This window comes from Pristiophorus japonicus, chromosome 10, assembly GCF_044704955.1.
Source record: "Pristiophorus japonicus isolate sPriJap1 chromosome 10, sPriJap1.hap1, whole genome shotgun sequence".
In the NCBI taxonomy this organism is placed as follows: domain Eukaryota; kingdom Metazoa; phylum Chordata; class Chondrichthyes; family Pristiophoridae; genus Pristiophorus; species Pristiophorus japonicus.
This window is the reverse complement of record NC_091986.1, coordinates 224,646,971-224,672,624: the sequence shown is the minus strand read 5'-3', so window position 1 is coordinate 224,672,624 and position 25,654 is coordinate 224,646,971. Positions and strand designations below refer to the sequence as shown.

Sequence of the window (25,654 nt, the reverse complement as noted above, 5' to 3'; positions counted from 1 at the left end):
GCTCACACTCTCTCGCTCACACTCTCGTTCTCTCTCGCTCACACTCTCTCTCGCTCACACTCACACTCTCTCTCGCACACTCTCTCTCGCTCACACTTTCTCTCTCTCGCTCATACTCTCTCGCTCATACTCTCTCGCTCACACTCTCGCTCACACTCTCTCTCGCTCATACTCTCGCTCACACTCTCTCTCGCTCACACTCTCTCTCGCTCACACTCTCTCTCGCTCACACTCGCTCTCGCTCACACTCGCTCACACTCTCGTTCTCTCTCGCTCACACTCTCGTTCTCCCTTCCTCACACTCTCTTTCTCTCTCGCTCACGTGTTCTCTCGCTCACACTCTCTCGCTCACACTCTCTCGCTCACACTCTCTCTCTCTCTCTCACACTCTCTCTCTCACACTCTCACTCTCTCGCTCACACACTCTCTCGCTCACACACTCTCTCGCTCACACTCTCTCTCGCTCACACTCTCTCGCTCACACTCTCTCTCGCTCACACACACTCTCGCTCACTCTCTCTCTCTCACACTCTCGCTCACTCACACTCTCGCTCACTCACACTCTCTCGCTCACACTCTCTCTCGCTCACACTCTCTCTCGCTCACACTCTCTCTCGCTCACACTCTCTCTCGCTCACACTCTCTCGCTCATACTCTCTCTTTCTCACACTCTCTCTCGCTCACACTCTCTCTCGCTCACACTCTCTCTCGCTCACACTCTCTCGCTCATACTCACACTCTCTCTCGCTCACACACTCTCTCGCTCACACTCTCTCGCTCACACTCTCTCGCTCACACTCTCTCGCTCACACTCTCTCGCTCACACTCTCTCTCACACTCTCTTTCTCTCACACTCTCTCTCTCTCACACTCTCTCGCTCACACTCTCTCTCGCTCACACTCTCTCTCGCTCACACTCTCTCTCGCTCACACTCTCTCTCGCTCACACTCGCTCATACTCTCTCGCTCACACTCTCTCTCGCTCACACTCTCTCTCTCTCACACAATCTCTCGCTCACACTCTCTCGCTCACACTCTCTCTCTCTCACACTCTCTCTCTCTCACACTCTCTCTCGCTCACACTCTCTCTCGCTCACACTCTCTCGCTCATACTCTCTCTTTCTCACACTCTCTCTCGCTCACACTCTCTCTCGCTCACACTCTCTCTCGCTCACACTCTCTCGCTCATACTCACACTCTCTCTCGCTCACACACTCTCTCGCTCACACTCTCTCGCTCACACTCTCTCGCTCACACTCTCTCGCTCACACTCTCTCTCACACTCTCTCTCTCTCACACTCTCTCTCGCTCACACTCTCTCTCGCTCACACTCTCTCTCGCTCACACTCTCTCTCGCTCACACTCGCTCATACTCTCTCGCTCACACTCTCTCTCGCTCACACTCTCTCTCTCTCACACAATCTCTCGCTCACACTCTCTCGCTCACACTCTCTCTCTCTCACACTCTCTCTCTCTCACACTCTCTCTCGCTCACACTCTCTCTCTCTCATACTCTCTCTCTCACACTCTCTCGCTCACACTCTCTCTCGCTCACACTCTCTCTCGCTCACACTCTCTCTCGCTCACACTCGCTCTCGCTCACACTCGCTCATACTCTCTCGCTCACACTCTCTCGCTCACACTCTCTCGCTCACACTCTCGTTCTCTCTCGCTCACACTCTCGTTCTCTCTCGCTCACACTCTCATTCTCTCTCGCTCACACTTTCTCTCTCTCGCTCATACTCTCTCGCTCACACTCTCGCTCACACTCTCTCGCTCACACTCTCGCTCACACACTCTCGCTCACACACTCGCTCATACTCTCGCTCACACTATCTCTCGCTCACACTCTCTCTCGCTCACACTCTCTCTCGCTCACACTCTCTCTCGCTCACACTCTCTCTCGCTCACACTCTCTCTCGCTCACACTCGCTCACACTCTCGTTCTCTCTCGCTCACACTCTCGTTCTCCCTTGCTCACACTCTCTTTCTCTCTCGCTCACGTGTTCTCTCGCTCACACTCTCTCGCTCACACTCTCTCTCTCTCTCTCACACTCTCACTCTCTCTCTCACACTCTCACTCTCGCTCACACTCTCATTCTCTCGCTCACACTCTCACTCTCTCGCTCACACTCTCTCTCGCTCACACTCTCTCTCGCTCACACTCTCTCTCGCTCACACTCTCTCTCGCTCACACTCTCTCTCACACACTCTCGCTCACACACTCGCTCATACTCTCGCTCACACTATCTCTCGCTCACACTCTCTCTCGCTCACACTCTCTCTCGCTCACACTCTCTCTCGCTCACACTCTCTCTCGCTCACACTCTCGTTCTCTCTCGCTCACACTCTCGTTCTCCCTTGCTCACACTCTCTTTCTCTCTCGCTCACGTGTTCTCTCGCTCACACTCTCTCTCTCTCTCTCACACTCTCACTCTCTCTCTCACACTCTCACTCTCTCGCTCACACTCTCATTCTCTCGCTCACACTCTCACTCTCTCGCTCACACTCTCTCGCTCACACTCTCTCTCTCACACACTCTCTCTCTCACACACTCTCTCTCGCTCACACACTCTCTCGCTCACACTCTCTCTCGCTCACACTCTCTCTCGCTCACACTCTCTCTCGCTCACACTCTCGCTCACACTCTCTCTCTCACACACTCTCTCTCTCACACACTCTCTCTCGCTCACACACTCTCTCGCTCACACTCTCTATCGCTCACACACTCTCTCGCTCACACTCTCTCTCGCTCACACTCTCTCTCGCTCTCACTCTCTCTCGCTCACACACTCTCTCGCTCACACTCTCTCTCGCTCACACTCTCTCTCGCTCACACTCTCTCTCGCTCACACACTCTCTCGCTCACACTCTCTCTCGCTCACACTCTCTCTCGCTCACACTCTCTCTCGCTCACACTCTCTCTCGCTCACACTCTCTCTCGCTCACACACTCTCACTCACACTCTCGCTCACACTCTCTCTCGCTCACACTCTCTCTCGCTCACACTCTCTCTCGCTCACACTCGTTCTCTCTCGCTCACACTCTCGTTCTCCCTTGCTCACACTCTCTTTCTCTCTCGCTCACGTGTTCTCTCGCTCACACTCTCTCGCTCACACTCTCTCTCTCTCTCTCACACTCTCACTCTCTCTCTCACACTCTCACTCTCTCGCTCACACTCTCATTCTCTCGCTCACACTCTCACTCTCTCGCTCACACTCTCTCTCGCTCACACTCTCTCTCGCTCACACTCTCTCTCGCTCACACTCTCTCTCGCTCACACTCGCTCACACTCTCGTTCTCTCTCGCTCACACTCTCGTTCTCCCTTGCTCACACTCTCTTTCTCTCTCGCTCACGTGTTCTCTCGCTCACACTCTCTCGCTCACACTCTCTCTCTCTCACACTCTCACTCTCTCTCTCACACTCTCACTCTCTCGCTCACACTCTCATTCTCTCGCTCACACTCTCACTCTCTCGCTCACACTCTCTCTCGCTCACACTCTCTCTCGCTCACACTCTCTCTCGCTCACACTCTCTCTCGCTCACACTCTCTCTCGCTCACACTCGCTCATACTCTCTCGCTCACACTCTCTCGCTCACACTCTCTCGCTCACACTCTCGTTCTCTCTCGCTCACACTTTCTCTCTCTCGCTCACACTCTCTCGCTCACACTCTCGTTCTCTCTCGCTCACACTTTCTCTCTCTCGCTCACACTCTCGCTCACACTCTCTCGCTCACACTCTCTCTCACACACTCTCGCTCACACACTCGCTCATACTCTCGCTCACACTATCTCTCGCTCACACTCTCTCTCGCTCACACTCTCTCTCACACACTCTCACTCACACTCTCGCTCACACTCTCTCTCGCTCACACTCTCTCTCGCTCACACTCTCTCTCGCTCACACTCTCGTTCTCTCTCGCTCACACTCTCGTTCTCCCTTGCTCACACTCTCTTTCTCTCTCGCTCACGTGTTCTCTCGCTCACACTCTCTCGCTCACACTCTCTCTCTCACACTCTCACTCTCTCTCTCACACTCTCACTCTCTCTCTCACACTCTCACTCTCACTCTCTCGCTCACACTCTCATTCTCTCGCTCACACTCTCACTCTCTCGCTCACACTCTCTCGCTCACACTCTCTCTCTCACACACTCTCTCTCTCACACACTCTCTCGCTCACACTCTCTCTCGCTCACACTCTCTCTCGCTCTCACTCTCTCTCGCTCACACACTCTCTCGCTCACACTCTCTCTCGCTCACACTCTCTCTCGCTCACACTCTCTCTCGCTCACACACTCTCTCGCTCACACTCTCTCTCTCTCTCACACTCTCTCTCACACTCTCTCTCTCTCACACTCTCTCTCGCTCGCACTCTCTCTCGCTCACACACTCTCACTCACACTCTCGCTCACACTCTCTCTCGCTCACACTCTCTCTCTCTCTCACACTCTCTCTCACACTCTCTCTCTCTCACACTCTCTCTCGCTCGCACTCTCTCTCGCTCACACACTCTCACTCACTCACACACTCTCGCTCACACTCTCTCTCGCTCTCACTCTCTCTCTCTCTCACACTCTCTCTCACACTCTCTCTCTCTCACACTCTCTCTCGCTCACACTCTCTCTCGCTCACACACTCTCTCGCTCACACACTCTCTCGCTCACACTCTCTCTCGCTCACACTCTCTCTCGCTCACACTCTCTCTCGCTCACACTCTCTCTCGCTCGCACTCTCTCTCGCTCACACACTCTCACTCACACTCTCGCTCACACTCTCTCTCGCTCGCACTCTCTCTCGCTCACACACTCTCACTCACACTCTCGCTCACACTCTCTCTCGCTCACACACTCTCACTCACACTCTCGCTCACACTCTCTCTCGCTCACACACTCTCACTCACACTCTCGCTCACACTCTCTCTCGCTCACACTCTCGCTCATACTCACTCTCGCTCGCATTTTCTCTCGCTCGCACTCTCTCTCTCGCTCGCACTCTCTCTCTCGCTCGCACTCTCTCTCTCACACTCTCTCTCGCTCTCACTCTCTCTCTCGCTCACACTCTCTCTCACACTCTCTCTCTCGCTCTCGCTCTCTCTCTCGCTCTCTCTCTCGCTCTCTCTCTCGCTCTCTCTCTCGCTCTCTCTCTCGCTCACACATTCTCTCTCACTCACACATTCTCACTCTCGCTCACACTCTCTCTCTCTCTCGCTCACACTCTCTCTCGCTCACACTCGCTCACACTCTCTCTCGCTCTCTCTCTCTCTCTCTCTCGCTCACACTCTCTCTCGCTCACATTGCTCACACTCTCTCTCGCTCACATTGCTCACACTCTCTCTCACACACGCTGGGGGGATCAGTCCCTGGAGCCGCTCCCCCTGGGCTGGTGGTTGGGTCCCCAGTGTCTCTCACTCTCTCTCACTCTCTCACTCTCTCTGTCCAGAGCCAGGCTCCAGATGCCAGCCGGTGATTGAGGCCTTCCGCCACTCGTTGACCTGCCACGGCGCCTACGATGGGAACTGTCTCCAGTTGCGCTACTTCCATTCTGCCCGTGTGGGCTACATCGCGACTTGTACCCCGTCCCGAGGGAGAGGCAGCTCCCTGTCCACCCGCTTCAGCCGTTTGTTCACCGTCCTGGCCCTGCCCGCACTGAGTTCGGACATGCTGATGGCCATCTACACACCCAGTGTGCTGGGCTGGTTATACACCTTTCCCACCTACACCCTGACCAGGCACGCTCTGCTGGCCAGGGCTCTGCTTTGCTCCACAGTTGAACTCTACCAGCAGGTGAGGGCCAAGTTGCGGCCATCGCCCAGTTGCGCCCATTACCTTTTCTCGGTGGCTGATGTTGGCCGGGTGTTGAATGGCCTCTTGTTGATGCACCCCTCCTCCGTCAGCACTCTGAAGAAGCCCACAGACCCTGAGGAGCAGCTCTCCGAGTCCGAGACAGTACTAGCCGTCACTAAAACCGTTGTGAATCTCTGGCTGCACGAGTCCATGAGGGTCTTCTTGGACCGGCTTCTAACCGAAGAGGACAGGAGGACCCTGTTACAGATCCTGGAGCGAGTGGCTCAGGCCAACTTCTGCAGCCGCCTCCTGGAGCCTGCTGGTGAGCTCAAGCTCACACAGGCGATGGTTGAACCATCGCTCCGTGTCCCCTCGGCCATTGACTCCAAGCAACAGAATTACGATCAGGACGAATTGCTGCTTTCCCTGGAGGCGCAGAATGCGACTGAAGGAGCAGAGCCATCCCATGGGGGAGACGGAAAGACTGAAGGTGGCTTCAATCTCGAGCCCCAACCACCCCAAACGCTGCAGGTGGCAGAATTGAGCACCGGAGGTCAAAGCCAGTCATCGGACGCACCCAGGAACACGGGCCCGGGATCCAGCCATTCCCAAAGTGACACGTTGCCTTCAGTGGACCCGGCAGCCACGAACGGAGCTGGGGCTGGGAGCCCACAGGTCACCCTCTCTCCACCTCCCCCAAACGAGAGTGAAAGTTCCAGGCGTAAGGGCAAGGTTCGGCAGAAGCGCGTCAAGTCCGGAGGTCAGAACAGGAGGCGCAAGAGGTCGGACACGATCAAACCGCTGCTCCCACCCCACTCAATGTGCACAGGAGAAGCCCTGAGGGACCTGATGTTCAGCAAAGGGGCCGTGCGGCCAGGCAACACGCAGCAAATGTACTCCCCCAGGTGGAACCCGTACCGGGAGGTGGCCAGCCGTACACTGGCCCAGCAGCTCAGACACATTGTCCTGCAAGACAATCTCAACCACAAAACCAGCCACCAGATCATCTTCTCCCAGGAGGCGGTGGGTCACTTTGCACGCATCTACCGGGCGCTGTACACCCCCAGAGCTCACTGTGCCTTACTGGCTCTCACTCACAGCACCGGACGCAAAACGCTGGTCAGGCTGGCCGCGCACCTCACCATGGCCGCCATCTTCCCGCTCAGTGGCCACATGTCCGAGGCTGCCAGGGCCCAGGCCATCAAGCGGGCATCCTACCAGGCCGGCGTCCAGGGCAGGCGCACGGTGATCATGGCCCATGGGGCTCTGGAGATGGACACATTCCACAACCTGTGTGACGTGATGGCGGAGGGGAACTACCCCGGGCTTTACTCTGCCGACGAGCTGCAACAACTGGCCAAGGACTTCTCCGTCAACAAGAAGCTGCCGTGGAACATGAAGGCAGAGCAGATTTTGGAGAGGTAGGTGCAGAATGTTCAATGGTAGTAAATTGGTCCTCGGGGTCTGGCCGACAACCTGGCCCTAACCCCTCCGAGAGCCACTGAGCCCACCCTCCCCATGCTGGTTCCCCCCATTCCCCAGTGATTGAGTCCGACTACTTCACCCTATCCCCCCCAGTGCTACAGTTCCCAACCCCGAGTCCCCGTTACCATTCATGCTCGAGTCCTATCGGATCCCCCAATTCTTGGGTCCCCCCAAACACCTCAAGTCACCTGGTTCCTCTCTCAGTGCAGGTTGTACCTCTCCAGTCCGGAAACATCCCTGATTCGGCATCATTCCCGGTGGGGGCCGTGTGCTGCGCTGTTCCTGGAGGTAAGTGGGCCAGGGAAGGGAAGGGCAAGGGAAGGGTAGGGACAGGTAAGGCACACAACTGACTGAGGCTGCGAGGATTGAAAAAAACAGGGAAATTCTGAGCGCTGAAATGCTGCGCAGGTGGCTATGCGCAGAACGGGACCGGGTCATTGTCAGCAGCGTTGTCACCAGCGTTGTCAGCAGCGTTGTCAGCAGCGTTGTCACCAGCGTTGTCAGCAGTTGCCTCCAGAAAAGGAGTGCCAACCAGCGTGGTGTCTTCCCACACTTCCTGGTTCTGTGCAGACCTGTTGCTTTGTGTGGGTGGTGTTCCAGTTTCCAGCGTTTGCAGCTCTTTGTGTTCAGTACTCGAATGTACCCAGCACAAGAGACCAGCAAGCAGTGCAATTATTGGCAGTGCTGCTCAAGGTAATCATGTATCATTATCCATACAGCAAAAGGTGGAATTGTTGAAGAAATTGGACAAGGGCACATTGGTGTAAGGGGTGGTCCCGGGGGGTCAGGTTCACCTCTGACCTACTTGAGCTCCCACTCCCTTGGGTTCTAGACTCTGGGTTTATTTGGGGGATGTGATAAAGTGCAAAGGACAACTGGTTTGGTGCAAAAGAATTTTGATTTTATTATAGACAAGAAAGTACAATGTCAAACTTATAATCACTCTAATAAAGAACAATACATCATATATTCAAAGGGGGTTACAGTAAATTACACCTCGCACCTCCCAATACCTAATCCTAGCGAGGTTAGACTCCAGGGCAGGCAGGGACTATGCTCAGCAATCCTTTCTGGTCAGTTAGCAGTAGTTCGCGATTTCGGGGTTCGTTGAATTCTGTAGGTTCTGCTTGCCGGACCCGAACGTCGGAGAAGACTTCTTCCTCGCAATCTTCAGTTGGGTTGAGTCCGCTGATGCGGTAAGGTGCGTTTTGTATTTATGGGGTAAGTACCCATTTTCTTTCGTTTGAAGTAGGTTTTTACAGTTCTTTAGGTAATGTTTTACCCGTTGGTAGCTCAGGAACAGTTTGTAGAGTGGAAACTTTCGATTCTTCGATTTCTTCCTGTCGGAGTTTTGTTTGGAGTTTTGTCGATCGCGGTGGTTTTGGTGGTACCACATTGGCTGTGGTAGCTTGCTGCCACGATGGTGATATTCTTCCTTTTGGATTTCAGGATTTTGAGGCTGGAGAAGTTAGTTTACAACTGTCGTGTTGGTTTCTCTCCTTTCTTGATGGCATAAGTGTAGTATGGTAATAAGTGTAGTATGGTACTAGGTGTAGTATGGCATATCCTCTGTTAAAACAGGGGGCCAGATATACGGTTTGAGTTGTCTTAATCTTCACGCCAAATCAGTCCAGAATTCTTTGTTTAAATTTGGTGGGCTGGACATTTCTTTGTAATATTTTGGCGGGCTCGTTAAAAGTTAATATGTCTTAAGTGGGTTACTCTTCTAAATCTGTTTCCTGATGGAAATATTAGCTTGGTAATCGCAATGTCCTTTTGTGCTTGGTTTTTGCATACAGGCTGTAGTGGGCCCTTTTGTTTTTATTCATGCTGAAGATGGCTTTTCTCAGTTCAGTTCGATAGCTGGCCATCTCTGAGTTATTGTTGTAATGTAAATGCCTCTTGTGGAGAAGGGTTTTCAAATATCCATTCCTCCAAACAACTTACCTTAGTCCCAACACCCAGACAGTTCCAATAATCAAATGGGCTTCTTTTGTTCCTTAGGCCTGCCCACAGACTTGAATTTGTCTTGTAAAAGTCCAAAATTCGATTAAAGTTCGTAGTTTATTCCATAAGCACTTTAGGATTTCAAACTTTCCAGTAGATGGTCCCAAATTAAATTTCCTTCCGTGAATATTGACCTTTCATTGGGACAGGTCTTGTCTGAGTTTTACAATGTTGGTTCGTCACAGTGTATGACTTGAAGCAAAAGGATAAGATCCTTATGTTTTTAGCTGACAGTAAAAGTAAGAAAATGATGACATTTCGTAAGACATTGCAGAAAGGAAAGTTTGCTTTACATGGTGCACTCATTCAGTAGTTTCTGCTTTGTCGGGATGATGGTGTCAGCATTTCTGGCGCGATGGTAATGGCGTAAGTGGAAATATCTACCAAGAATTTAACATAGAAACATCGAAAATAGGTGCAGGAGTAGGCCATTCGGCCCTTCGAGCCTGCACCACCATTCAATAAGATCATGGCTGATCATTCCCTCAGTACCCCTTTCCCACTTTCTCTCCATACCTCTTGATCCCTTTAGCCGTAAGGGCCACATCTAACTCCCTCTTGAATATATCCAATGAACTGGCATCAACAACTCTCTGCGGCAGGGAATTCCACAGGTTAACCACTCTCTGGGTGAAGAAGTTTCTCCTAAATGGCTTACCCCTTATCCTTAGACTGTGTCCCCTGGTTCTGCACTTCCCCAACATCGGGAACATTCTTCCTGCATCTAACCTGTCCCGTCCCGTCAGAATTTTATATGTTTCTATGAGATCCCCTCTCATCCTTCTAAACTCCAGTGCATATAAGCCTAGTCGATCCAGTCTTTCTGCATATGTCAGTCCTGTCATCCCGGGAATCAGTCTGGTGAACCTTCGCTGCACTCCCTCAATAGCAAGAATGTCCTTCCTCAGATTAGGAGACCAAAACTGAACACAATATTCAAGGTGTGGCCTCACCAAGGCCCTGTACAACTGCAGTAAGACCTCCCTGCTCCTATACTCAAATCCCCTCGCTATGAAGGCCAACATACCATTTGCTTTCTTCACCGCCTGCTGTACCTGCATGCCAACTTTCAATGACTGATGTACCATGACACCCAGGTCTCGTTGCACCTCTCCTTTTTCTAATCTGTCACCATTCAGATAATAATCTGCCTTCCTGTTTTTGCCCCCAAAGTGGATAACCTCACATTTATCCACATTATACTGCATCTGCCATGTATTTGCCCACTCACCTAACCTATCCAAGTCACCCTGCAGCCTGTTAGTGTCCTCCTCACAGCTCACACTGCCACCCAGCTTAACCTGCAGCATGAGTGAATATTCTCCAGGATGGCTGCAGAAGTGTTAAAACAGACATGGTATTAATCTACATTGTGTGTGCGGTGAAAATAGAGGTGCAGATACCGAAGCAGCCACTGCGTTCATTGCCGAAGATTTATAGGACCGATGGATGTCGGCAAAGATCAACGAATTGTGAATCAACTCACTGAACAGGAGATTGTGCAAATTGTACAAGAGGGAGAAAGTAAAGGTGATGGAGCCAGTGATGCTGAAGATGATGAGGGTGGAGTTGAAGGAATTTCTAGCGATAAATGCATTCAGTTGATCACAGATTTGATAACAGCACTGGAGCAAAGACATGTCTGTCTACAGGATACAAGAGAAACTCATTAAAGACCAAATGAAATACATGAAGCAAGTCAAGCTGCAAGATTGGTTCAAAAAGATTTAAGAAGACAGCCAAGACCTCAGATGTAACTCAAATGTAATTTGAGTTAGTTACCAGTTATCATGAGCATCCCTGATTATAATCGCTCCACCATCGGTGGCCGTGCCTTCAGCTGAATGGGCCCCAAGCTCTGAAACTCCCTCCCTAAACCCCTCCACCTCTCTATCTCTCTTTCCTCCTTTAAGACACTCCTTAAAACCTACCTCTTTGACCAAGCTCTTGGTCATCTGCTGTAATTTCTTCTTTTGTGGCTCAGTGTCAAATTTATCTGTTTTGTCTTGTTACCCTGCCGTGAAACACCTTGGGACATTTTACTACGTTAAAGGTGCTATATAAATAAAAGTAATTTATTACTACTGTACTGTATTAGTATCATATCACTCACTTGGGACTTTGAATCACATCGCTAATTAGCATCACTGGTGCTTCAGAGTTACACAGCCTCATCATCACCATCATCATCAGAGGCAGTCCCTCGGAATCGAGGAAGACTTGCTTCCACTCTTAGCATGAGTCCTTAGGTGGCTGAACAGTCCAATACGAGAGCCACAGTCCCTGTCACAGGTGGAACAGACAGTGGTTGAGGGAAGGGGAGGGTGGGACAGGTTTGGTTTATGCATGCTCTCGGCGATGAGACTCGAGGTGCTCAGCGCCCTCCCGAATTCACTTCCTCCACTTAGGGCGATCTTTGGCCAGGGACTCCCAGGTGTCAGTGGGGATATTGCACTTTATCAGGGAGGCTTTGAGGGTGTCCCTGTAACGTTTCCTCTGCCCACCTTTGGCTTGTTTGCCGTGAAGGAGTTCCGAGTAGAGCGCTTGCTTTGGGAGTCTCGTGTTGGGCATGCGGACAATGTGGCCTGCCCAGCAGAGCTGATCAAGTGTGGTCAGGGCTTCAATGCTGGGGATGTTGGCCTGGTCGAGGACACTAACGTTGGTGCGTCTGTCCTCCCGGGGGATTTGTAGGATCTTGCAGAGACATCGTTGGTGATATTTCTCCAGCGACTTGAGGTGTCTAATGCACATGGTCCATGTCTCTGAGCCATACAGGAGGGTGGGTATTATTACAGCCCTGTAGACCATGAGCTTGGTGGTAGATTTGAGGGCCTGGTCGTCGAACACTCTTTTCCTCAGGTGACCGAAGGCTGCACTGGAGGTGGTGTTGGATCTCGTCATCAATGTCTGTCTTTGTTGATAAGAGGCTCCCGGGGTATGGGAAATGGTCCACGTTGTCCAGGGCCGCCCGTGGATCTTGATGACTGGGGGGCAGTGCTGTGCGGCGAGGACAGGCTGGTGGTGGACCTTTGTCTTACAGAAGATGGGTATCTCTTCAGACCAGAACTAAGGGCCATCAATATAAGACAGTCACTAATAAATCCAATGGGGAATTCAGGAGAAACCTGTTTACCCAGAGAGCAGTGAGAATGTGGAACTCGCTGCCACAGGGAGGGGTTGAGGTGAATAGTATTGATGCATTTAAGGGGAAGCTGGATAAACACATGAGGGAGAAGGGAATAGAGGGTTATGGTGATGGGGTGAGATGGAGAGGGTGGAGGAGGCCTGCTTTTGCACCTTCTCCAGTGCCTCCATATCCATTTTAGAATCTGTAGACCAGAATAGTTTATTATGTACATTTTTTAAGATTCAACCACATGTGCTCACAAGTACGCATTGTAAAACACTCATTTTTGAGATCATTCCAAAATGAGCATGAATTAACTCTCAATGTCAGGAATTGACAGCTTAGCTGAACAAAATCAAAATTGTACAAAGTATATTATAAGAAGGCATTACCATTGTTTTAGTAAGCTGTACAATTATGCTGGGTACCGTAGTGTTCGTGCTTTAGGGAGAGCAGCAACATTATCGGCATCACAGGCAGTCCTTCGGGATCGAGCAAGACTTGCTTCACTCTAAAAGGTGACTGAACAGTCCAATACAGGAATTACAGTCTCTGTCACAGGTGGGACAGACAGTGGTTGAAGGGAAGGGTGGGTGGGGAGTCTCGACATCGTCTCGATACTACTTCCAGGTTTATAAATACGTTAACACATTGGATTCACGATACCCATTTGTTTCTTTTCTTAATCGAATGTATTTTTGGTGAGCGAGGCAAATTTGGATTTTTCGATGTAGTTGCTCTGAGGGTAACAACACAGGAGCAAGGAAGGGGCGGTAGTGTGAACAGATTGACTGCCTCTCACTGTGAAATGTATAAATCGTGGACAGAAGACTGCGCGATGAATGCATTCTGCTTTCATCTGCTGGTCTCAAACAACGAGTGATTCTGAACTCGGTGCTGCACACATCCAGTGTCGGGATTGGGACTCCGTCTTGTCGAGAAAACCAGCTCAGCGAGCGAGTGAGGCCCGAGTTTTGCAGCCGGAGCAACGTGGACCCGCGCACTGTCATCAGGACCCGCTCAGTCTTTGGTCGGCGTGACCTCCCGTGGCCAACAACGGTCAGGTCCCGAGGGTGCCGGACCCGAGGGTGCCGGACCCGAGGGGTACAACCTGTACTGCCCCACTATAGGATCATAGATTCACACAGTGCAGCAGGAGGCCATTGGGCCCATCGAGTCTGTGAGTGAGTGAATCGATCAGTCCCACTCCCTCGCCCTTTCCCCAAAGCTCAGCAATTATTTACACAATCCCACCGCCCTTTCAGGCAGCGCGTTCCCGATCACAACAACTCGCTGCGTAAACACATTCTCCCCATCTCTCCCTCTGGGTCTATCGTCAATCTGTGTCCCTCTGGTTACCCACCTTCCTGCCCCCGGGAACAGGTTCTCCTTATTTAGTCTATCAGAACCCCTCGTGGTTTTGAACGCCTCGATCAAATCTCCCCTTAACCCACTCTGTTCCAAAGAGAACAGCCCCGGCTTCTCCAGTCTCTCCCCGTCACTGAAGTCCCTCATACCCGGGACCATTCTGCTCAATCTCCCCCGGCCTTTGTACTCTTGCCTCGATTGATGAAGCTATTGATCCCATTCTCCCCTTCGCCCTCTGGTGCCACTCCCTGGTGCTCCTCCCTCAGTGCCCTGCCCCCCTCCCCAGTGCCCCCCCGGTGCCCCTCCCCCAGTGCTCCCTCGGTGCCCCTCCCCCAGTGCTCCCTCCCCCTCCCCGGGTCCCCGGACTCCCTCCCCAGTGCCCCCCCGGTGCCCCTCCCCCAGTGCTCCCTCGGTGCCCCTCCCCCAGTGCTCCCTCCCCCTCCCCGGTGCCCCTCCCCCAGTCCCCCTCCCCGGGTCCCCGGACTCCCTCCCCGGTGCCCCTCCCCCAGTGCCCCCCTGGTGCCCCTCCCCCAGTGCCCCCCTGATGCCCCTCCCCCTCCCCAGGTGCCCCTCCCCCAGTGCCCCCCCCCCCAGGTGCCCCTCCCCCTCCCCTGCCGCTGACTCTCTCCCTGTGTCTCCAGGTATTTTCAGGTGGTGGTACAGTTCCTTCACGTGGTGTTTCTGTTGGACGGCGGTGACTGCAGGCCCCCCCTGAGCCTGAGGAGCGGGCTGCCCGGGCACCTGGCTCACCTCCTTGAACACTGCAGCTCGGTGGATGTGTGGCAGCCGTGGAGCCAGCGGGTTTACACGCAGATTGCTGCCTCACACCTCGGCATCGGAAACCTCTCAACGCTCAGCAGGACCAATGGTAAGTCTGGTGTCCAGCCACGGTCTCGGGGGGGGGGGGGGGGCAGGGGCCATAGCCGGGCGACAGCTGGACAGAGCTCGGGTCAGACCCCGCCAGTCCTGGCCCTGAGCCCCCCCGCCCCTCGGGGAGGGTATATGGCCCTCGGAGGGGGAGTAGAGCAGGTTTCCCAGACTGATACCGGGGCTGAAAGGGTTAAATCCCGAGGGCAGGCTGCACAGACTGGGCCTGTATCCCTCGAGTGTAGAAGATTGAGGACGATCTGATCGAGGGGTTTACGATGATTACAGGATTCGATCGGATGGATCGAGAGAAACTGTTCCCTCTGGTGGGGGGAGTCCAGAACAAGGGGCAGGACCTTAAAATTAGAGCCCGGCCGTTCAGGGAGCACTTCTTCACACACAGGGTGCTGGGAATCTGGAACTCTCTCCCCCAAACGCTGAGGTGCTGGGGGGCAATTGGAGCTTTCCAGACTGAGATCGATGGATATTTATTGGGTCAGGGTACGAGGGATGTGGAGCAACGCTGGGGAAATGGAGTTAAGATACAGATTAGCCACCATCTAACTGAATGGAGGAACAGGCTGGAGGGGCTGAATGGCCTCCTGCTCTTTCTATGATGCTGCCATCCTGTGGAAGGGCCCAGAGGATGGCCTGTTCCAGTTAAACAGTCAGCCATGGCTCAGTGGGCAGCGCTGACGGAGGGGCAGTACTGAGGGAGTGCCGCGCTGTCGGAGGGGCAGTACTGTAAAAGAAGAATGGGGAGTTCTCCACGCAACATCCCCATTGTGGGAGCTTGTTGTGTGTTTCCCACTTTAAATCCGTGACCACACGTCAAAGGTACTTCATTGGCTGTAAAGTGCTTTGAAATGTCCTGAGGTTGTGAAAGGCGCTATATAAATGACAGTTTTTGTGAGCAGTGTTGTGTAGGTCATCTGAGGCTGACTGGTGCCATCTCTCTCACCAGGTAAATCCATAGCTCAGATCTGGATACTGGCCCCGGTCATCATCAAAGTCATGGCCTTAATTCACCAATCAGCTATCAGCTACGCCAAACACATGGCCCACACTCTGCCGCTCATTACCCCGCAACACTTCCTGGATTTCATTGACCTGTTCTCCATGGCTTCCTATTACCTGGAGCAGTCTCTGGGTTCCCAAACGGAAAGGTGAGTCACTCCCTCCTCATCCAGGAAGAGACAGGAACCTGCAGAATTCAGCGAGAAATGTGGCAGGAATTAGGGGAACCGGGAGGGATTCGGGAATGGGTCGAGGGATTGGGGAACGGAGGGAGGGGTCGTGAAACGGGGCGAGGGATCGGGGAATGGGGCGAGGGGTCGGGAACGGGGCGAGGGATCGGGGAACGGGTCAAGGGATCGGAGAACGGAGGGAGGGGTCGTGGAACGGGGCGTGGGATCGGGGAACGGGGCGAGGGATCGGGGGACGGGGTGAGGGATCGGGGAAAGGGGCGAGGGATCGGGGGACGGGGCGAGGGATCGGGGATCGGGAAACGGGGCGAGGGATCGGGGAACGGGGCGAGAGATCGGGGAACGGGGCGAGGGATCGGGGAACGGGGCGAGGGATCGGGGAACGGGGCGAGGGATCGGGGAACTGCGGGGAGGGATCGGGGAACGGGGGGAGGGATCGGGGAACGGGGGGAGGGATCGGGGCGAGGGATCGGGGAATGGGGCGAGGGATCGGGGAACGGGGCGAGGGATCGGGGATCGGGGCGAGGGATGGGGGAACTGGGGGAGGGATCGGGGCGAGGGATGGGGGAACTGGGGGAGGGATCGGGGCGAGGGATGGGGGAACTGGGGGAGGGATCGGGGCGAGGGATGGGGGAACTGACGGCTGTGCCATGTGTACACCCCTTGGCGGGGGAGGTGGGAGAGAAGCTGAGTTAAGAGGGGAGACTGAGGTTGTTCCGTCAGAACGGAGGGGGTTCGGGGAGATGTGATAACCGTTGAGGGATCGGAGAGGTTTTGCTAAATGGGGAAATTCTCTGCATTGTTGGTGAGTTGGAGACTCGAGGGCGGAGATTTAAATCATCACCCAAGCCACGGTTAGAAGAATCGTTTTGAAGCAGAGGGTTATAAGGCCATGGCTGGTCTGACCAGAAACCAGGGGAGCGGAAGGGGGGACACAATAGCTTTTCTGAAGGAAATTTATAACCATTTGAAACATTTGGAACTGGCTGGTGAAAGTGGGAGCAGGGGTCGGCTCGCTGAGACTGCTGGCTGGGTTTGTGGGCTGAGCAGCCTCATTGTGTCCTGTACTGTTGTGTGAGGACAGTCATTATCTGAGCATTATTCCCAGGATGGAGCTGAGTCTGGACAAGGTGCAAGAAGTGTACAACACAGCCGAGGAATACAGGAGGAAAATAGACCTGTTAAAGCAGAGACTTCAACAAGTGGCGGAGGTAAAGAGACGCCAACATTGTCAACGTAAATCCCAATTCTTCAAACCCCCCCCCCCCCATCCCTACCCACCTCCTCTCCTGAAGCATTGACTCCCTGTGTCACAGGTCACGGGGAAAGGGCGCTGACTCTCCCTGGGTCACAGGTCACGGGGAAAGGGCACTGACTCTCCCTGGGTCACGGGGAAAGGGCACTGACTCTCCCTGGGTCACAGGTCACGGGGAAAGGGCACTGACTCTCCCTGGGTCACAGGGTCATGGTGAAAGGGCGCTGACTCTCCCTGGGTCACAGGTCACGGGGAAAGGGCGCTGACTCTCCCTGGGTCACAGGGTCATGGTGAAAGGGCGCTGACTCTCCCTGGGTCACAGGGTCATGGTGAAAGGGCGCTGACTCTCCCTGGGTCACAGGGTCATGGTGAAAGGGCGCTGACTCTCCCTGGGTCACGGGGAAAGGGCACTGACTATTCCTGGGTCACAGGTCACGGGGAAAGGGCGCTGACTCTCCCTGGGTCACAGGGTCATGGTGAAAGGGCGCTGACTCTCCCTGGGTCACGGGGAAAGGGCACTGACTATTCCTGGGTCACAGGTCACGGGGAAAGGGCGCTGACTCTCCCTGGGTCACAGGGTCATGGTGAAAGGGCGCTGACTCTCCCTGGGTCACGGGGAAAGGGCACTGACTATTCCTGGGTCACAGGTCACGGGGAAAGGGCGCTGACTCTCCCTGGGTCACAGGGTCATGGTGAAAGGGCGCTGACTCTCCCTGGGTCACGGGGAAAGGGCACTGACTATTCCTGGGTCACAGGTCACGGGGAAAGGGCGCTGACTCTCCCTGGGTCATGGTGAAAGGGCACTGACTCTCCCTGGGTCATGGGGTCACGGGGAAAAGGCGCTGACTCTCCCTGAGTCACAGGGTCACGGGGAAAAGGTGCTGACTCTCCCTGGGTCACAGGTCACGGGGAAAGGGGGCTGACTCTCCCGGGGTCACGGGGAAAAGTCGTTGACTCTCCCTGGGTCACCGGTGGAAGAGAATCCTCTGGTGCTTTAACCAATTGCCCATTTTGAGTGTGTGAGCCTGGACGGTGTGTCCAAGGGCGAGTGGGGCCCAATCCTCTCTATACCCAACATCATACACATGACCTGCAGCTGCAGCCCCTGGATAGTGATCAGTAGCAAGGCACCGGCTGGTTACCCTCTCCCTAACCCAGCATAGCTTTCCCCCCCCCCCCCCCCGACCCCACCAATAATTCCCTCTGTCTGAGCCCAGCTCCCAGAGGGTGAAAGGTCAGTGTCTGACCCCCGAGCCCAGGGAGACAGCAGTCAGTGAGCTGTAACACAAAAGGAAAAGTGGCCCAACCATGGCTAACAAAAGAAATTAAGGATAGTATTAGATCCATAGAGGAGTTATACAAAGTTGCCAGAAAAATTAGCAAGCCTGAGGATTGGGAGCAGTTCAGAATTCAGCAAAAAAGGACCAAGAGATTGATTAAGAGGGGAAAATTAGAGTGAGAGTAAACTTGCAGGGAACATAAAAACCGACTACAAAAGTTTCTACAAGTACGTAAAAAGAAAAAGATTAGTGAAGACAAATGTAGGTGCTTTACAGACAGAAACAGGAGAATTTATAATGGGGAACAAGGAAATGGCAGAACAATTAAATAAATACTTCGGTTCTGTCTTCACGGAAGAGGACACAAATAACGTCCCAGAAATACTGGGGTACCAAGAGTCGAGTGAACAAGAGGAATTAAAGGAAATGATTATTAGTAAGAAAATAGTGCTGGAGAAACTAATGGGACTGAAGGCAGATAAATCCCCAGGGCCTGATGATCTGCATCCCAGAATACTAAAAGAGGTAGCCATGGAAATAGTGGATGCATTGGTTGTCATCTTCCAAAATTCTATAGATTATGGAACAGTTCCTGCAGATTGGAGGGTGGCAAATGTAACCCCACTATTTAAAAAAGGAGGGAGAGAGAAAACAGGGAACTACAGACCGGTTAGCCTAACATCAGTAGTAGGGAAAATGCAAGAGTCTATTATAAAGGATGTGATAACGGCACACTTAGATAATACCAACTGGATTAAACAAAGTCAACTTGGATTTATGAAAGGAAAATCATGTTTGACAAACCTACTGGAGTTTTTTGAGGATGTAACTGATAGAATAGATAAGGGAGAACCAGTGGACGTAGTGTATTTGGATTTTCAGAAGGCCTTTGGCAAAGTCCCACATAAGAGGTTAGTGTGTAAAATTAGAGCACATAGGATTGTAGGTAATGTATTGGCATAGATTGAAAATTGGTTAAACTGACAGGAAACAGAGAGTAGGAATAAATGGGTCTTTTTCGGGGTGGCGGGCAGTGACTAGTGGGGTACCACAGGGATCAGTGCTGGGGCCCCAGCTATTCACAATATATATAAATGATTTGGGTGAGGGAACCAAATGTAATATTTCCAAGTTTGCTGACAACACAAAACTAGGTGGGATTGTGAGTTGTGAGGAGGATGCAAAGACGCTGCAAGGCGATTTAGATAGGTTGAGTGAGTGGGCAAACACATGGCAGATGCAGTATAATGTGGATAAATGTGAAGTTATCCACTCTGGTCGGATAAACATAAGGACAAAGTGTTATTTAAATGGTGATGGCTTGGGAAATGTCGCTGTACAGAGGGACCTGGGTGTCCTTGTACACCAGTCATTGAAAGCAAACATGTAGGTGCAGCAAGCAGTTAGGGTCAAATGGTATGTTGGCCTTCATTGCAAGAGGATTTAAGTACAGGAACAAGGATGTCTTACTACAGTTATACAGGGCCTTGGTGAGACCACACCTGGAGTATTGTGTGCAGTTTTGGTCTCCTTACTTAAGAAAGGATATACTTGCCATAGAGGGAGTGCAGCGAAGGTTCACCAGACTGATTCCCGGGATGGCAGGACTGTCGTATGAGGAGAGACTGGGTCGACTAGGCCTGTATTCACTAGAGTTTAGAAGAATGAGAGGGGATCTCACAGAAACGTATAAAATTCTGAGATGAGGAGAAATGTTTTCACTCAGAGGGTGGTGAACCTGTGGAATTCTCTACCACAGAAGGTTGTGGAGGCCAAGTCACTGAATATATTTAAGAGGGAGATAAATAGATTTCTAGACTTAAGACATCAAGGGGTATGGGGAAAAAGTGGGAATATGGTGTTGAGATAGAGGATCAGCCATGATCATATTGAATGGTGGTGCAGGCTCGAGGGGCCGAATGGCCTACTACTGCTCCTATTGTCTATGTTTCTATGTACATTTACCAGCCGTGCTAATGGGACTTTGGGGGAATCCGACTGGTGCTGTAACTCTCTGCACTGAAGCAGCTCTGACAGCCTTCTCTCACCTGCTACAGGAGAAGAGACGGTTACATGAGCAGTTTACCAAAGTGAGAGGGGAATTCATGGACCTTCTGTCAAAGTGCCGGGAGGAGGAATTCCTTATTACAATGCTGCTGCGTGAACTTGAAGCCTCCCGCAAGAAATTTGAGGCTGAATTTAGTACGGTAAGTGTATATACAACAATTAAACTCTGATTGCCCTTGAGGCTGTGCTTACTTAATAACTAGAGTTTGCATCTTCGCAGGACCTGACTGCACCTCAGTAGGTGAATTCACTATGTTGTCAACCGTGGCTCAGTGGGTCGCACTTTGGCCTCTGAATCAGCAGGTCGTGGATTCAAGACCCCACTCCAGGGACTTGAGCATAGAAAGGGATAGGCCGAGTAACTACAAGCCTGGCAGCCTAACCTCAGTGGTGGGAAAATTATTGGAAAAAATCCTGAAAGACAGGATTAATCTGCATTTGGAAACGCAAGGATTAATTAGGGACAGTCAGCACGGATTTGTTAAGGGAAGATCGTGTTTGACTCACCTGATTGAGTTTTTTGAGGTGGTAACTAAGGGTCGATGAGGGTAGTGCGTACGATGTAGTATACATGGACTTTAACAAGGCTTTTGATGAGGTCCCACTTGGTAGACTGGTCATGAAGGTTAAAGCCCATGGGATACAGGGCCAAGTGGCAAGTTTGGTTCAGAGGCAGGAAGCAAAGGGTAATGGTTGATGGATGTTTTTGTGACTGGAAGGATGTTTCCAGTGGGGTTCCGCAGGGCTCAGTGCTGGCTCCCTTGCTTTTGGTGGTATATATCAACGATTTAGATTTGAATATAGGGAGTATGATTAAGAAGTTTGCAGACGACACTAAAATTGGCTGTGTGGTTGATAATGAAGAGGAAAGTCATGGGCTGCAGGAGGATATCAATCTACTGGTCAGGTGGGCAGAGCAGTGGCAAATGGAATTTAATTCAGAGAAGTGTGAGGTGATGCACTTTGGAAGGGCTAATAAGGAAAGGGTATAAACATTAAGCGGTAGGCCACTTTATAGTGTAGATGAACAAAGGGACCTTGGAGTGTTTGTCTACAGATCTCTGAAAGTAGCAGGCCAGGTGGATAAGGTGGTTAAGAAGGCAAACGGAATGCTTGCCTTTATTGGCCGAGGCATAGAATATAAGAGCAGGGAGGTTATGCTTAAATTGTATAATACTTTGGTTAGGCCACAGCTGGAGTACTGCGTGCAGTTCTGGTCGCCATATTATAGGAAGGACGTGATTGCACTAGAGAGGGTGCAGGGAAGATTTACTAGGATGCTGCCTGGAATAGAGAATCTTAGCAATGAGGACAGATTGGATAGGCTGGGTTTGTTCTCATTGGAACAGAGGAGGTTGAGAGGAGACCTCATTGAAGTGTACAAAATATTGAGGGGTCTGGACATAGTGGATAGTAAGGGTCTATTTCCATTGGTGGAGGGGTCTATTACGAGGGGGCATAGTTTTAAGGTGGTTGGTGGAAGGTTTAGAGGGGATTTGAGGAGGGGTTCTTTACACAGAGGGTTGTGGGGATCTGGAACTCGCTGCCTGGAAGAGTGGTGGATGCAGAAACACTCACCACTTTTAAGAGATGGTTGGATGGTCACTTAAAGTGCAGTAACCTGCAGGGTTACAGACCTAGAGCTGGTAATTGGGATTAGACTGGATGACCTTTTGTTGGACGGTGCAGATATAATGGTAAGTACTGCAGGGAATAGAATATGGCCAGGGTGATCTCCTGGACTAGTGTCGATCGCCTGGATGGGTCGGAGAGGAATTTTCCTAGATTTTTTTCTCCCTAAATTGGCCTGGGTTTTTATCTGGTTTTTGCCTCTCCCAGGAGATCACATGACTCCGGTTGGGGTGGAGTGTAGAATGTTTCAGTATAAGGGGTGTCACAGTTGTGTGAGGCGGACTGGTTGGGCCGGGTGCTCTTTGCCTTTCCGACATTGTTCACAGGTTTATATGTAACCTTCAGGGCTGCTGACCGAGGGCCGTGTGGCTCTTTGTCGGCCGGCCTGGACACGATGGGTCGAAACGGCCTCCTTCTGTGCTGTAAATTTCTATGTTTCTAAAATCCAAGATGACATTCCCAGTGCAATACCAAGGGAGTGCTGACTGTCAGAGTCCCAGTGTGAAATTCTATCGCATTATGATCACTGCCCCAGAGGGTCCTTTACTATGAGATTGCTAATTACACAATACTGCATCTAAAATAGCCTGTTTCCTGGTTGGTTCCATAACATATTGCTCTTGGAAACTGTCCTGAATGCATTCCATGAACTCGTCCTCCAGACAACCTTTGCCAATTTGATTTGTCCAGTTTGTATGAAGATTAAAGTCCCCCACGATTATTGCATTACCCTCTCCCACTCCCGCACTCCCACACTCCCTGTATTACTAGTCCAGTCCCGTGTATTACTGGTCCAGTCCCGTGTATTACTGGTCCAGTCCCGTGTATTATTGGCCCAGTCCCGTGTATTATTGGTCCAGGCCCGTGTATTATTGGTCCTGGCCCATGTATTACTGCTTCAGTCCCGTGTATGAATTGTTGGGGCCCGTGTATTACTGGTCCAGTCGCGTGTATTACTGGTCCAGTCCCGTATATTAATGGTCCAGTCCCGTGTATGAATGGTCCAGTCCCGTGTATGACTGGTCCAGCCCTGTGTATGACTAGTCCAGGCTTGTGTGTTACTGGTCCAGTCCCGTGTATGACTGGTCCAGTCCCGTGTGTTACTGGTCCAGTCCCGTGTGTTACTGGTCCAGGCCCGTGTATTACTGGTCCAGGCCCGTGTATTACTGGTCCAGGCCCGTGTATTACTGGTCCAGGCCCGTGTATTACTGGTCCAGTCCCGTATATTAATGGTCCAGTCCCGTGTATGAATGGTCCAGTCCCGTGTATGACTGGTCCAGCCCTGTGTATGACTGGTCTAGCCCTGTGTATGACTAGTCCAGGCTTGTGTGTTACTGGTCCAGTCCCGTGTATGACTGGTCCAGTCCCGTGTGTTACTGGTCCAGTCCCGTGTGTTACTGGTCCAGGCCCGTGTATTACTGGTCCAGGCCCGTGTATTACTGGTCCAGGCCCGTGTATTACTGGTCCAGGCCCGTGTATTACTGGTCCAGGCCCGTGTATTACTGGTCCAGGCCCATGTATTACTGGTCCAGTTCCGTGTATTACTGGTCCAGTCCCGTGTGTTACTGGTCCAGTCCCGTGTACTACTGGTCCAGTCCCGTGTACTACTGGTCCAGTCCCGTGTACTACTAGTCCAGGCCCATGTACTACTGGTCCAGGCCCGTGTATTACCGGTCGAGGTACGTGGATTACCGGTCCAGTCCTGTGTATTACCGGTTGAGGTCCTTGTATTACCGGCCCAGGCCCATGTATTACCGGCCCAGGCCCGTGTATCACCGGTCCAGGCCCGTGTATCACCGGTCCAGGTACGTGTATTACCGGTGCAGTCCCGTCTATTACCGGTCCAGTCCCGTCTATTACCGGTCCAGTCCCGTCTATTACCGGTCCAGGCCCGTGTATTACTGGTCCAGGCCCGTGTATTACCAGTTGAGGTCTGTGTATTACTGGTCCAGTCCCGTGTATTACTGGTCCAGGTCCGTGTATTACCAGTTGAGGTCGGTGTATTACTGGCCCAGTCCCGTGTATTACCGGTCCACGTCGGTGTATTACTGGTCCAGTCCTGTGTATTACCGGTCCAGTGACATGATCGTGCCACAATGGGCCAAACCTTCTCACTGGTCCAATGGGCAATGCATATTTGATAGAATTTCGCCCGATCGCTTCTCACAATGTCAAGTTTCAACGTGTTCCTTCCTGACCAACTCTTGTTTTCCAGGTCAAGCCTCTGTACGCGACAGCGCTGCAAACCCTCCAGGCACTCAGTTCGGAAGATTTGGATGAGGTGCGGACCTACCGTGCCCCTCCCCTCCCTGTCGTCATGGTGATGAACGCCCTTTGCCTGATGTTTGGAAAACCAGACGGCTGGGACAACGTGAGACTCTTAATCAGTCAACCAAACTTCTACCAGGTGGGAAGCTTTAATATTGTTTGAATTGAGAAGATGAGGCGAGAGGCCAAGGTGCTTAATGCAGGATGGCCTCAGGGGTGGAGAGAGGCTGAGACAAAATCTATCACAGACCCTGGCGAAGGGGAAAGATACAAGGAACAGAAAAGGGTCACACCGCAGACAATAAGCTACAGAAAGCGAGTATGAAAAGAAACTTGCAAGGGATGTCAAATCAATACAGAATTTTTACAATTATCTTTAGGAAAAAGAGGAGGAATGTTGACCCCTTAAACACTGAAAGCGGTGATATTGTCAGTGATGGGGAAATGGCGGACATGTGGGTCAGTATTTACAGCGTGTCCGATATCCCAAGGAAACTAATATTGAATCAATAAAATTAACATAAGCAAAATAATAGTAATGAAGAAAATAATGGCACTAAAGGGCGACAAATCCCCAGGACCAGACGGTTTCCATCCCAGGGTTTAAAGGAAGCAGGTGGGCACATTGCAGATGCCCTGACTATAATCTTCCAAAGTTTTCTCGATTCAGGAACTGTTCCTTTAGATTGGAAAATTGCACATGTCACTCCGTTATTTAAGAATGGCAAGAGAGGGAAACCAGGGAAATTTTTTATTCGTTCTGGGATGTGGGAGTCGTGGGCTAGGCTGGCATTTATTGCCCATCCCTAATTGCCCCTTGAGAAGGTGGTGGTGAGCCGCCTTCTTGAACCGCTGCAGTCCGTGTGGTGAAGGTGCTCCCACAGTGCTGTTAGGGAGGGAGTTCCAGGATTGTGACCCAGCGACGATGAAGGAACGGCCGATATATTTCCCAGTCAGGATGGTGTGTGACTGGGAGGGGAACGTGGAGGTGGTGGTGTTCCCATGCACCTGCTGCCCTTGTCCTTCTAGGCGGTAGAGGTCGCGAGTTTGGGAGGTGCTGCCGAAGAAGCCTTGGCGAGTTGCTGCCATTGGTACAGCAGTGCCCACGACACTCGGCCCATCGATTATGAGTGGGCAGCGGGCAGCTACCTCTCCACAGGTGAAGACGTGGAAAGTCTACCTTACAGGTGAGAGCGGTCGGTATGGGGCAGTGTGACAGAGGTGTTCGAGGAGGTGAGAGCAGGATCTGAGTCTTGGGATGTTCATTATCTGTCCCACTGGCATCGCAATCCCAGGAGTATCCTGAAA

General features: G+C 52.1%; 1 protein-coding gene across 1 annotated transcript in view; it reads left to right on the top strand.

Moving 5' to 3' along the window:
• Positions 1-25,654, top strand: part of LOC139274681 (dynein heavy chain domain-containing protein 1) — a 454,628-nt gene that overhangs the window by 358,193 nt on the left and 70,781 nt on the right. The window contains exons 25-30 of the mRNA XM_070891360.1: positions 5,442-7,206; positions 14,414-14,640; positions 15,604-15,805; positions 16,953-17,055; positions 20,437-20,586; positions 24,294-24,485. Coding sequence (XP_070747461.1) covers positions 5,442-7,206; positions 14,414-14,640; positions 15,604-15,805; positions 16,953-17,055; positions 20,437-20,586; positions 24,294-24,485 — 2,639 coding nt within the window. The remainder of the gene's footprint in view (positions 1-5,441; positions 7,207-14,413; positions 14,641-15,603; positions 15,806-16,952; positions 17,056-20,436; positions 20,587-24,293; positions 24,486-25,654) is intronic.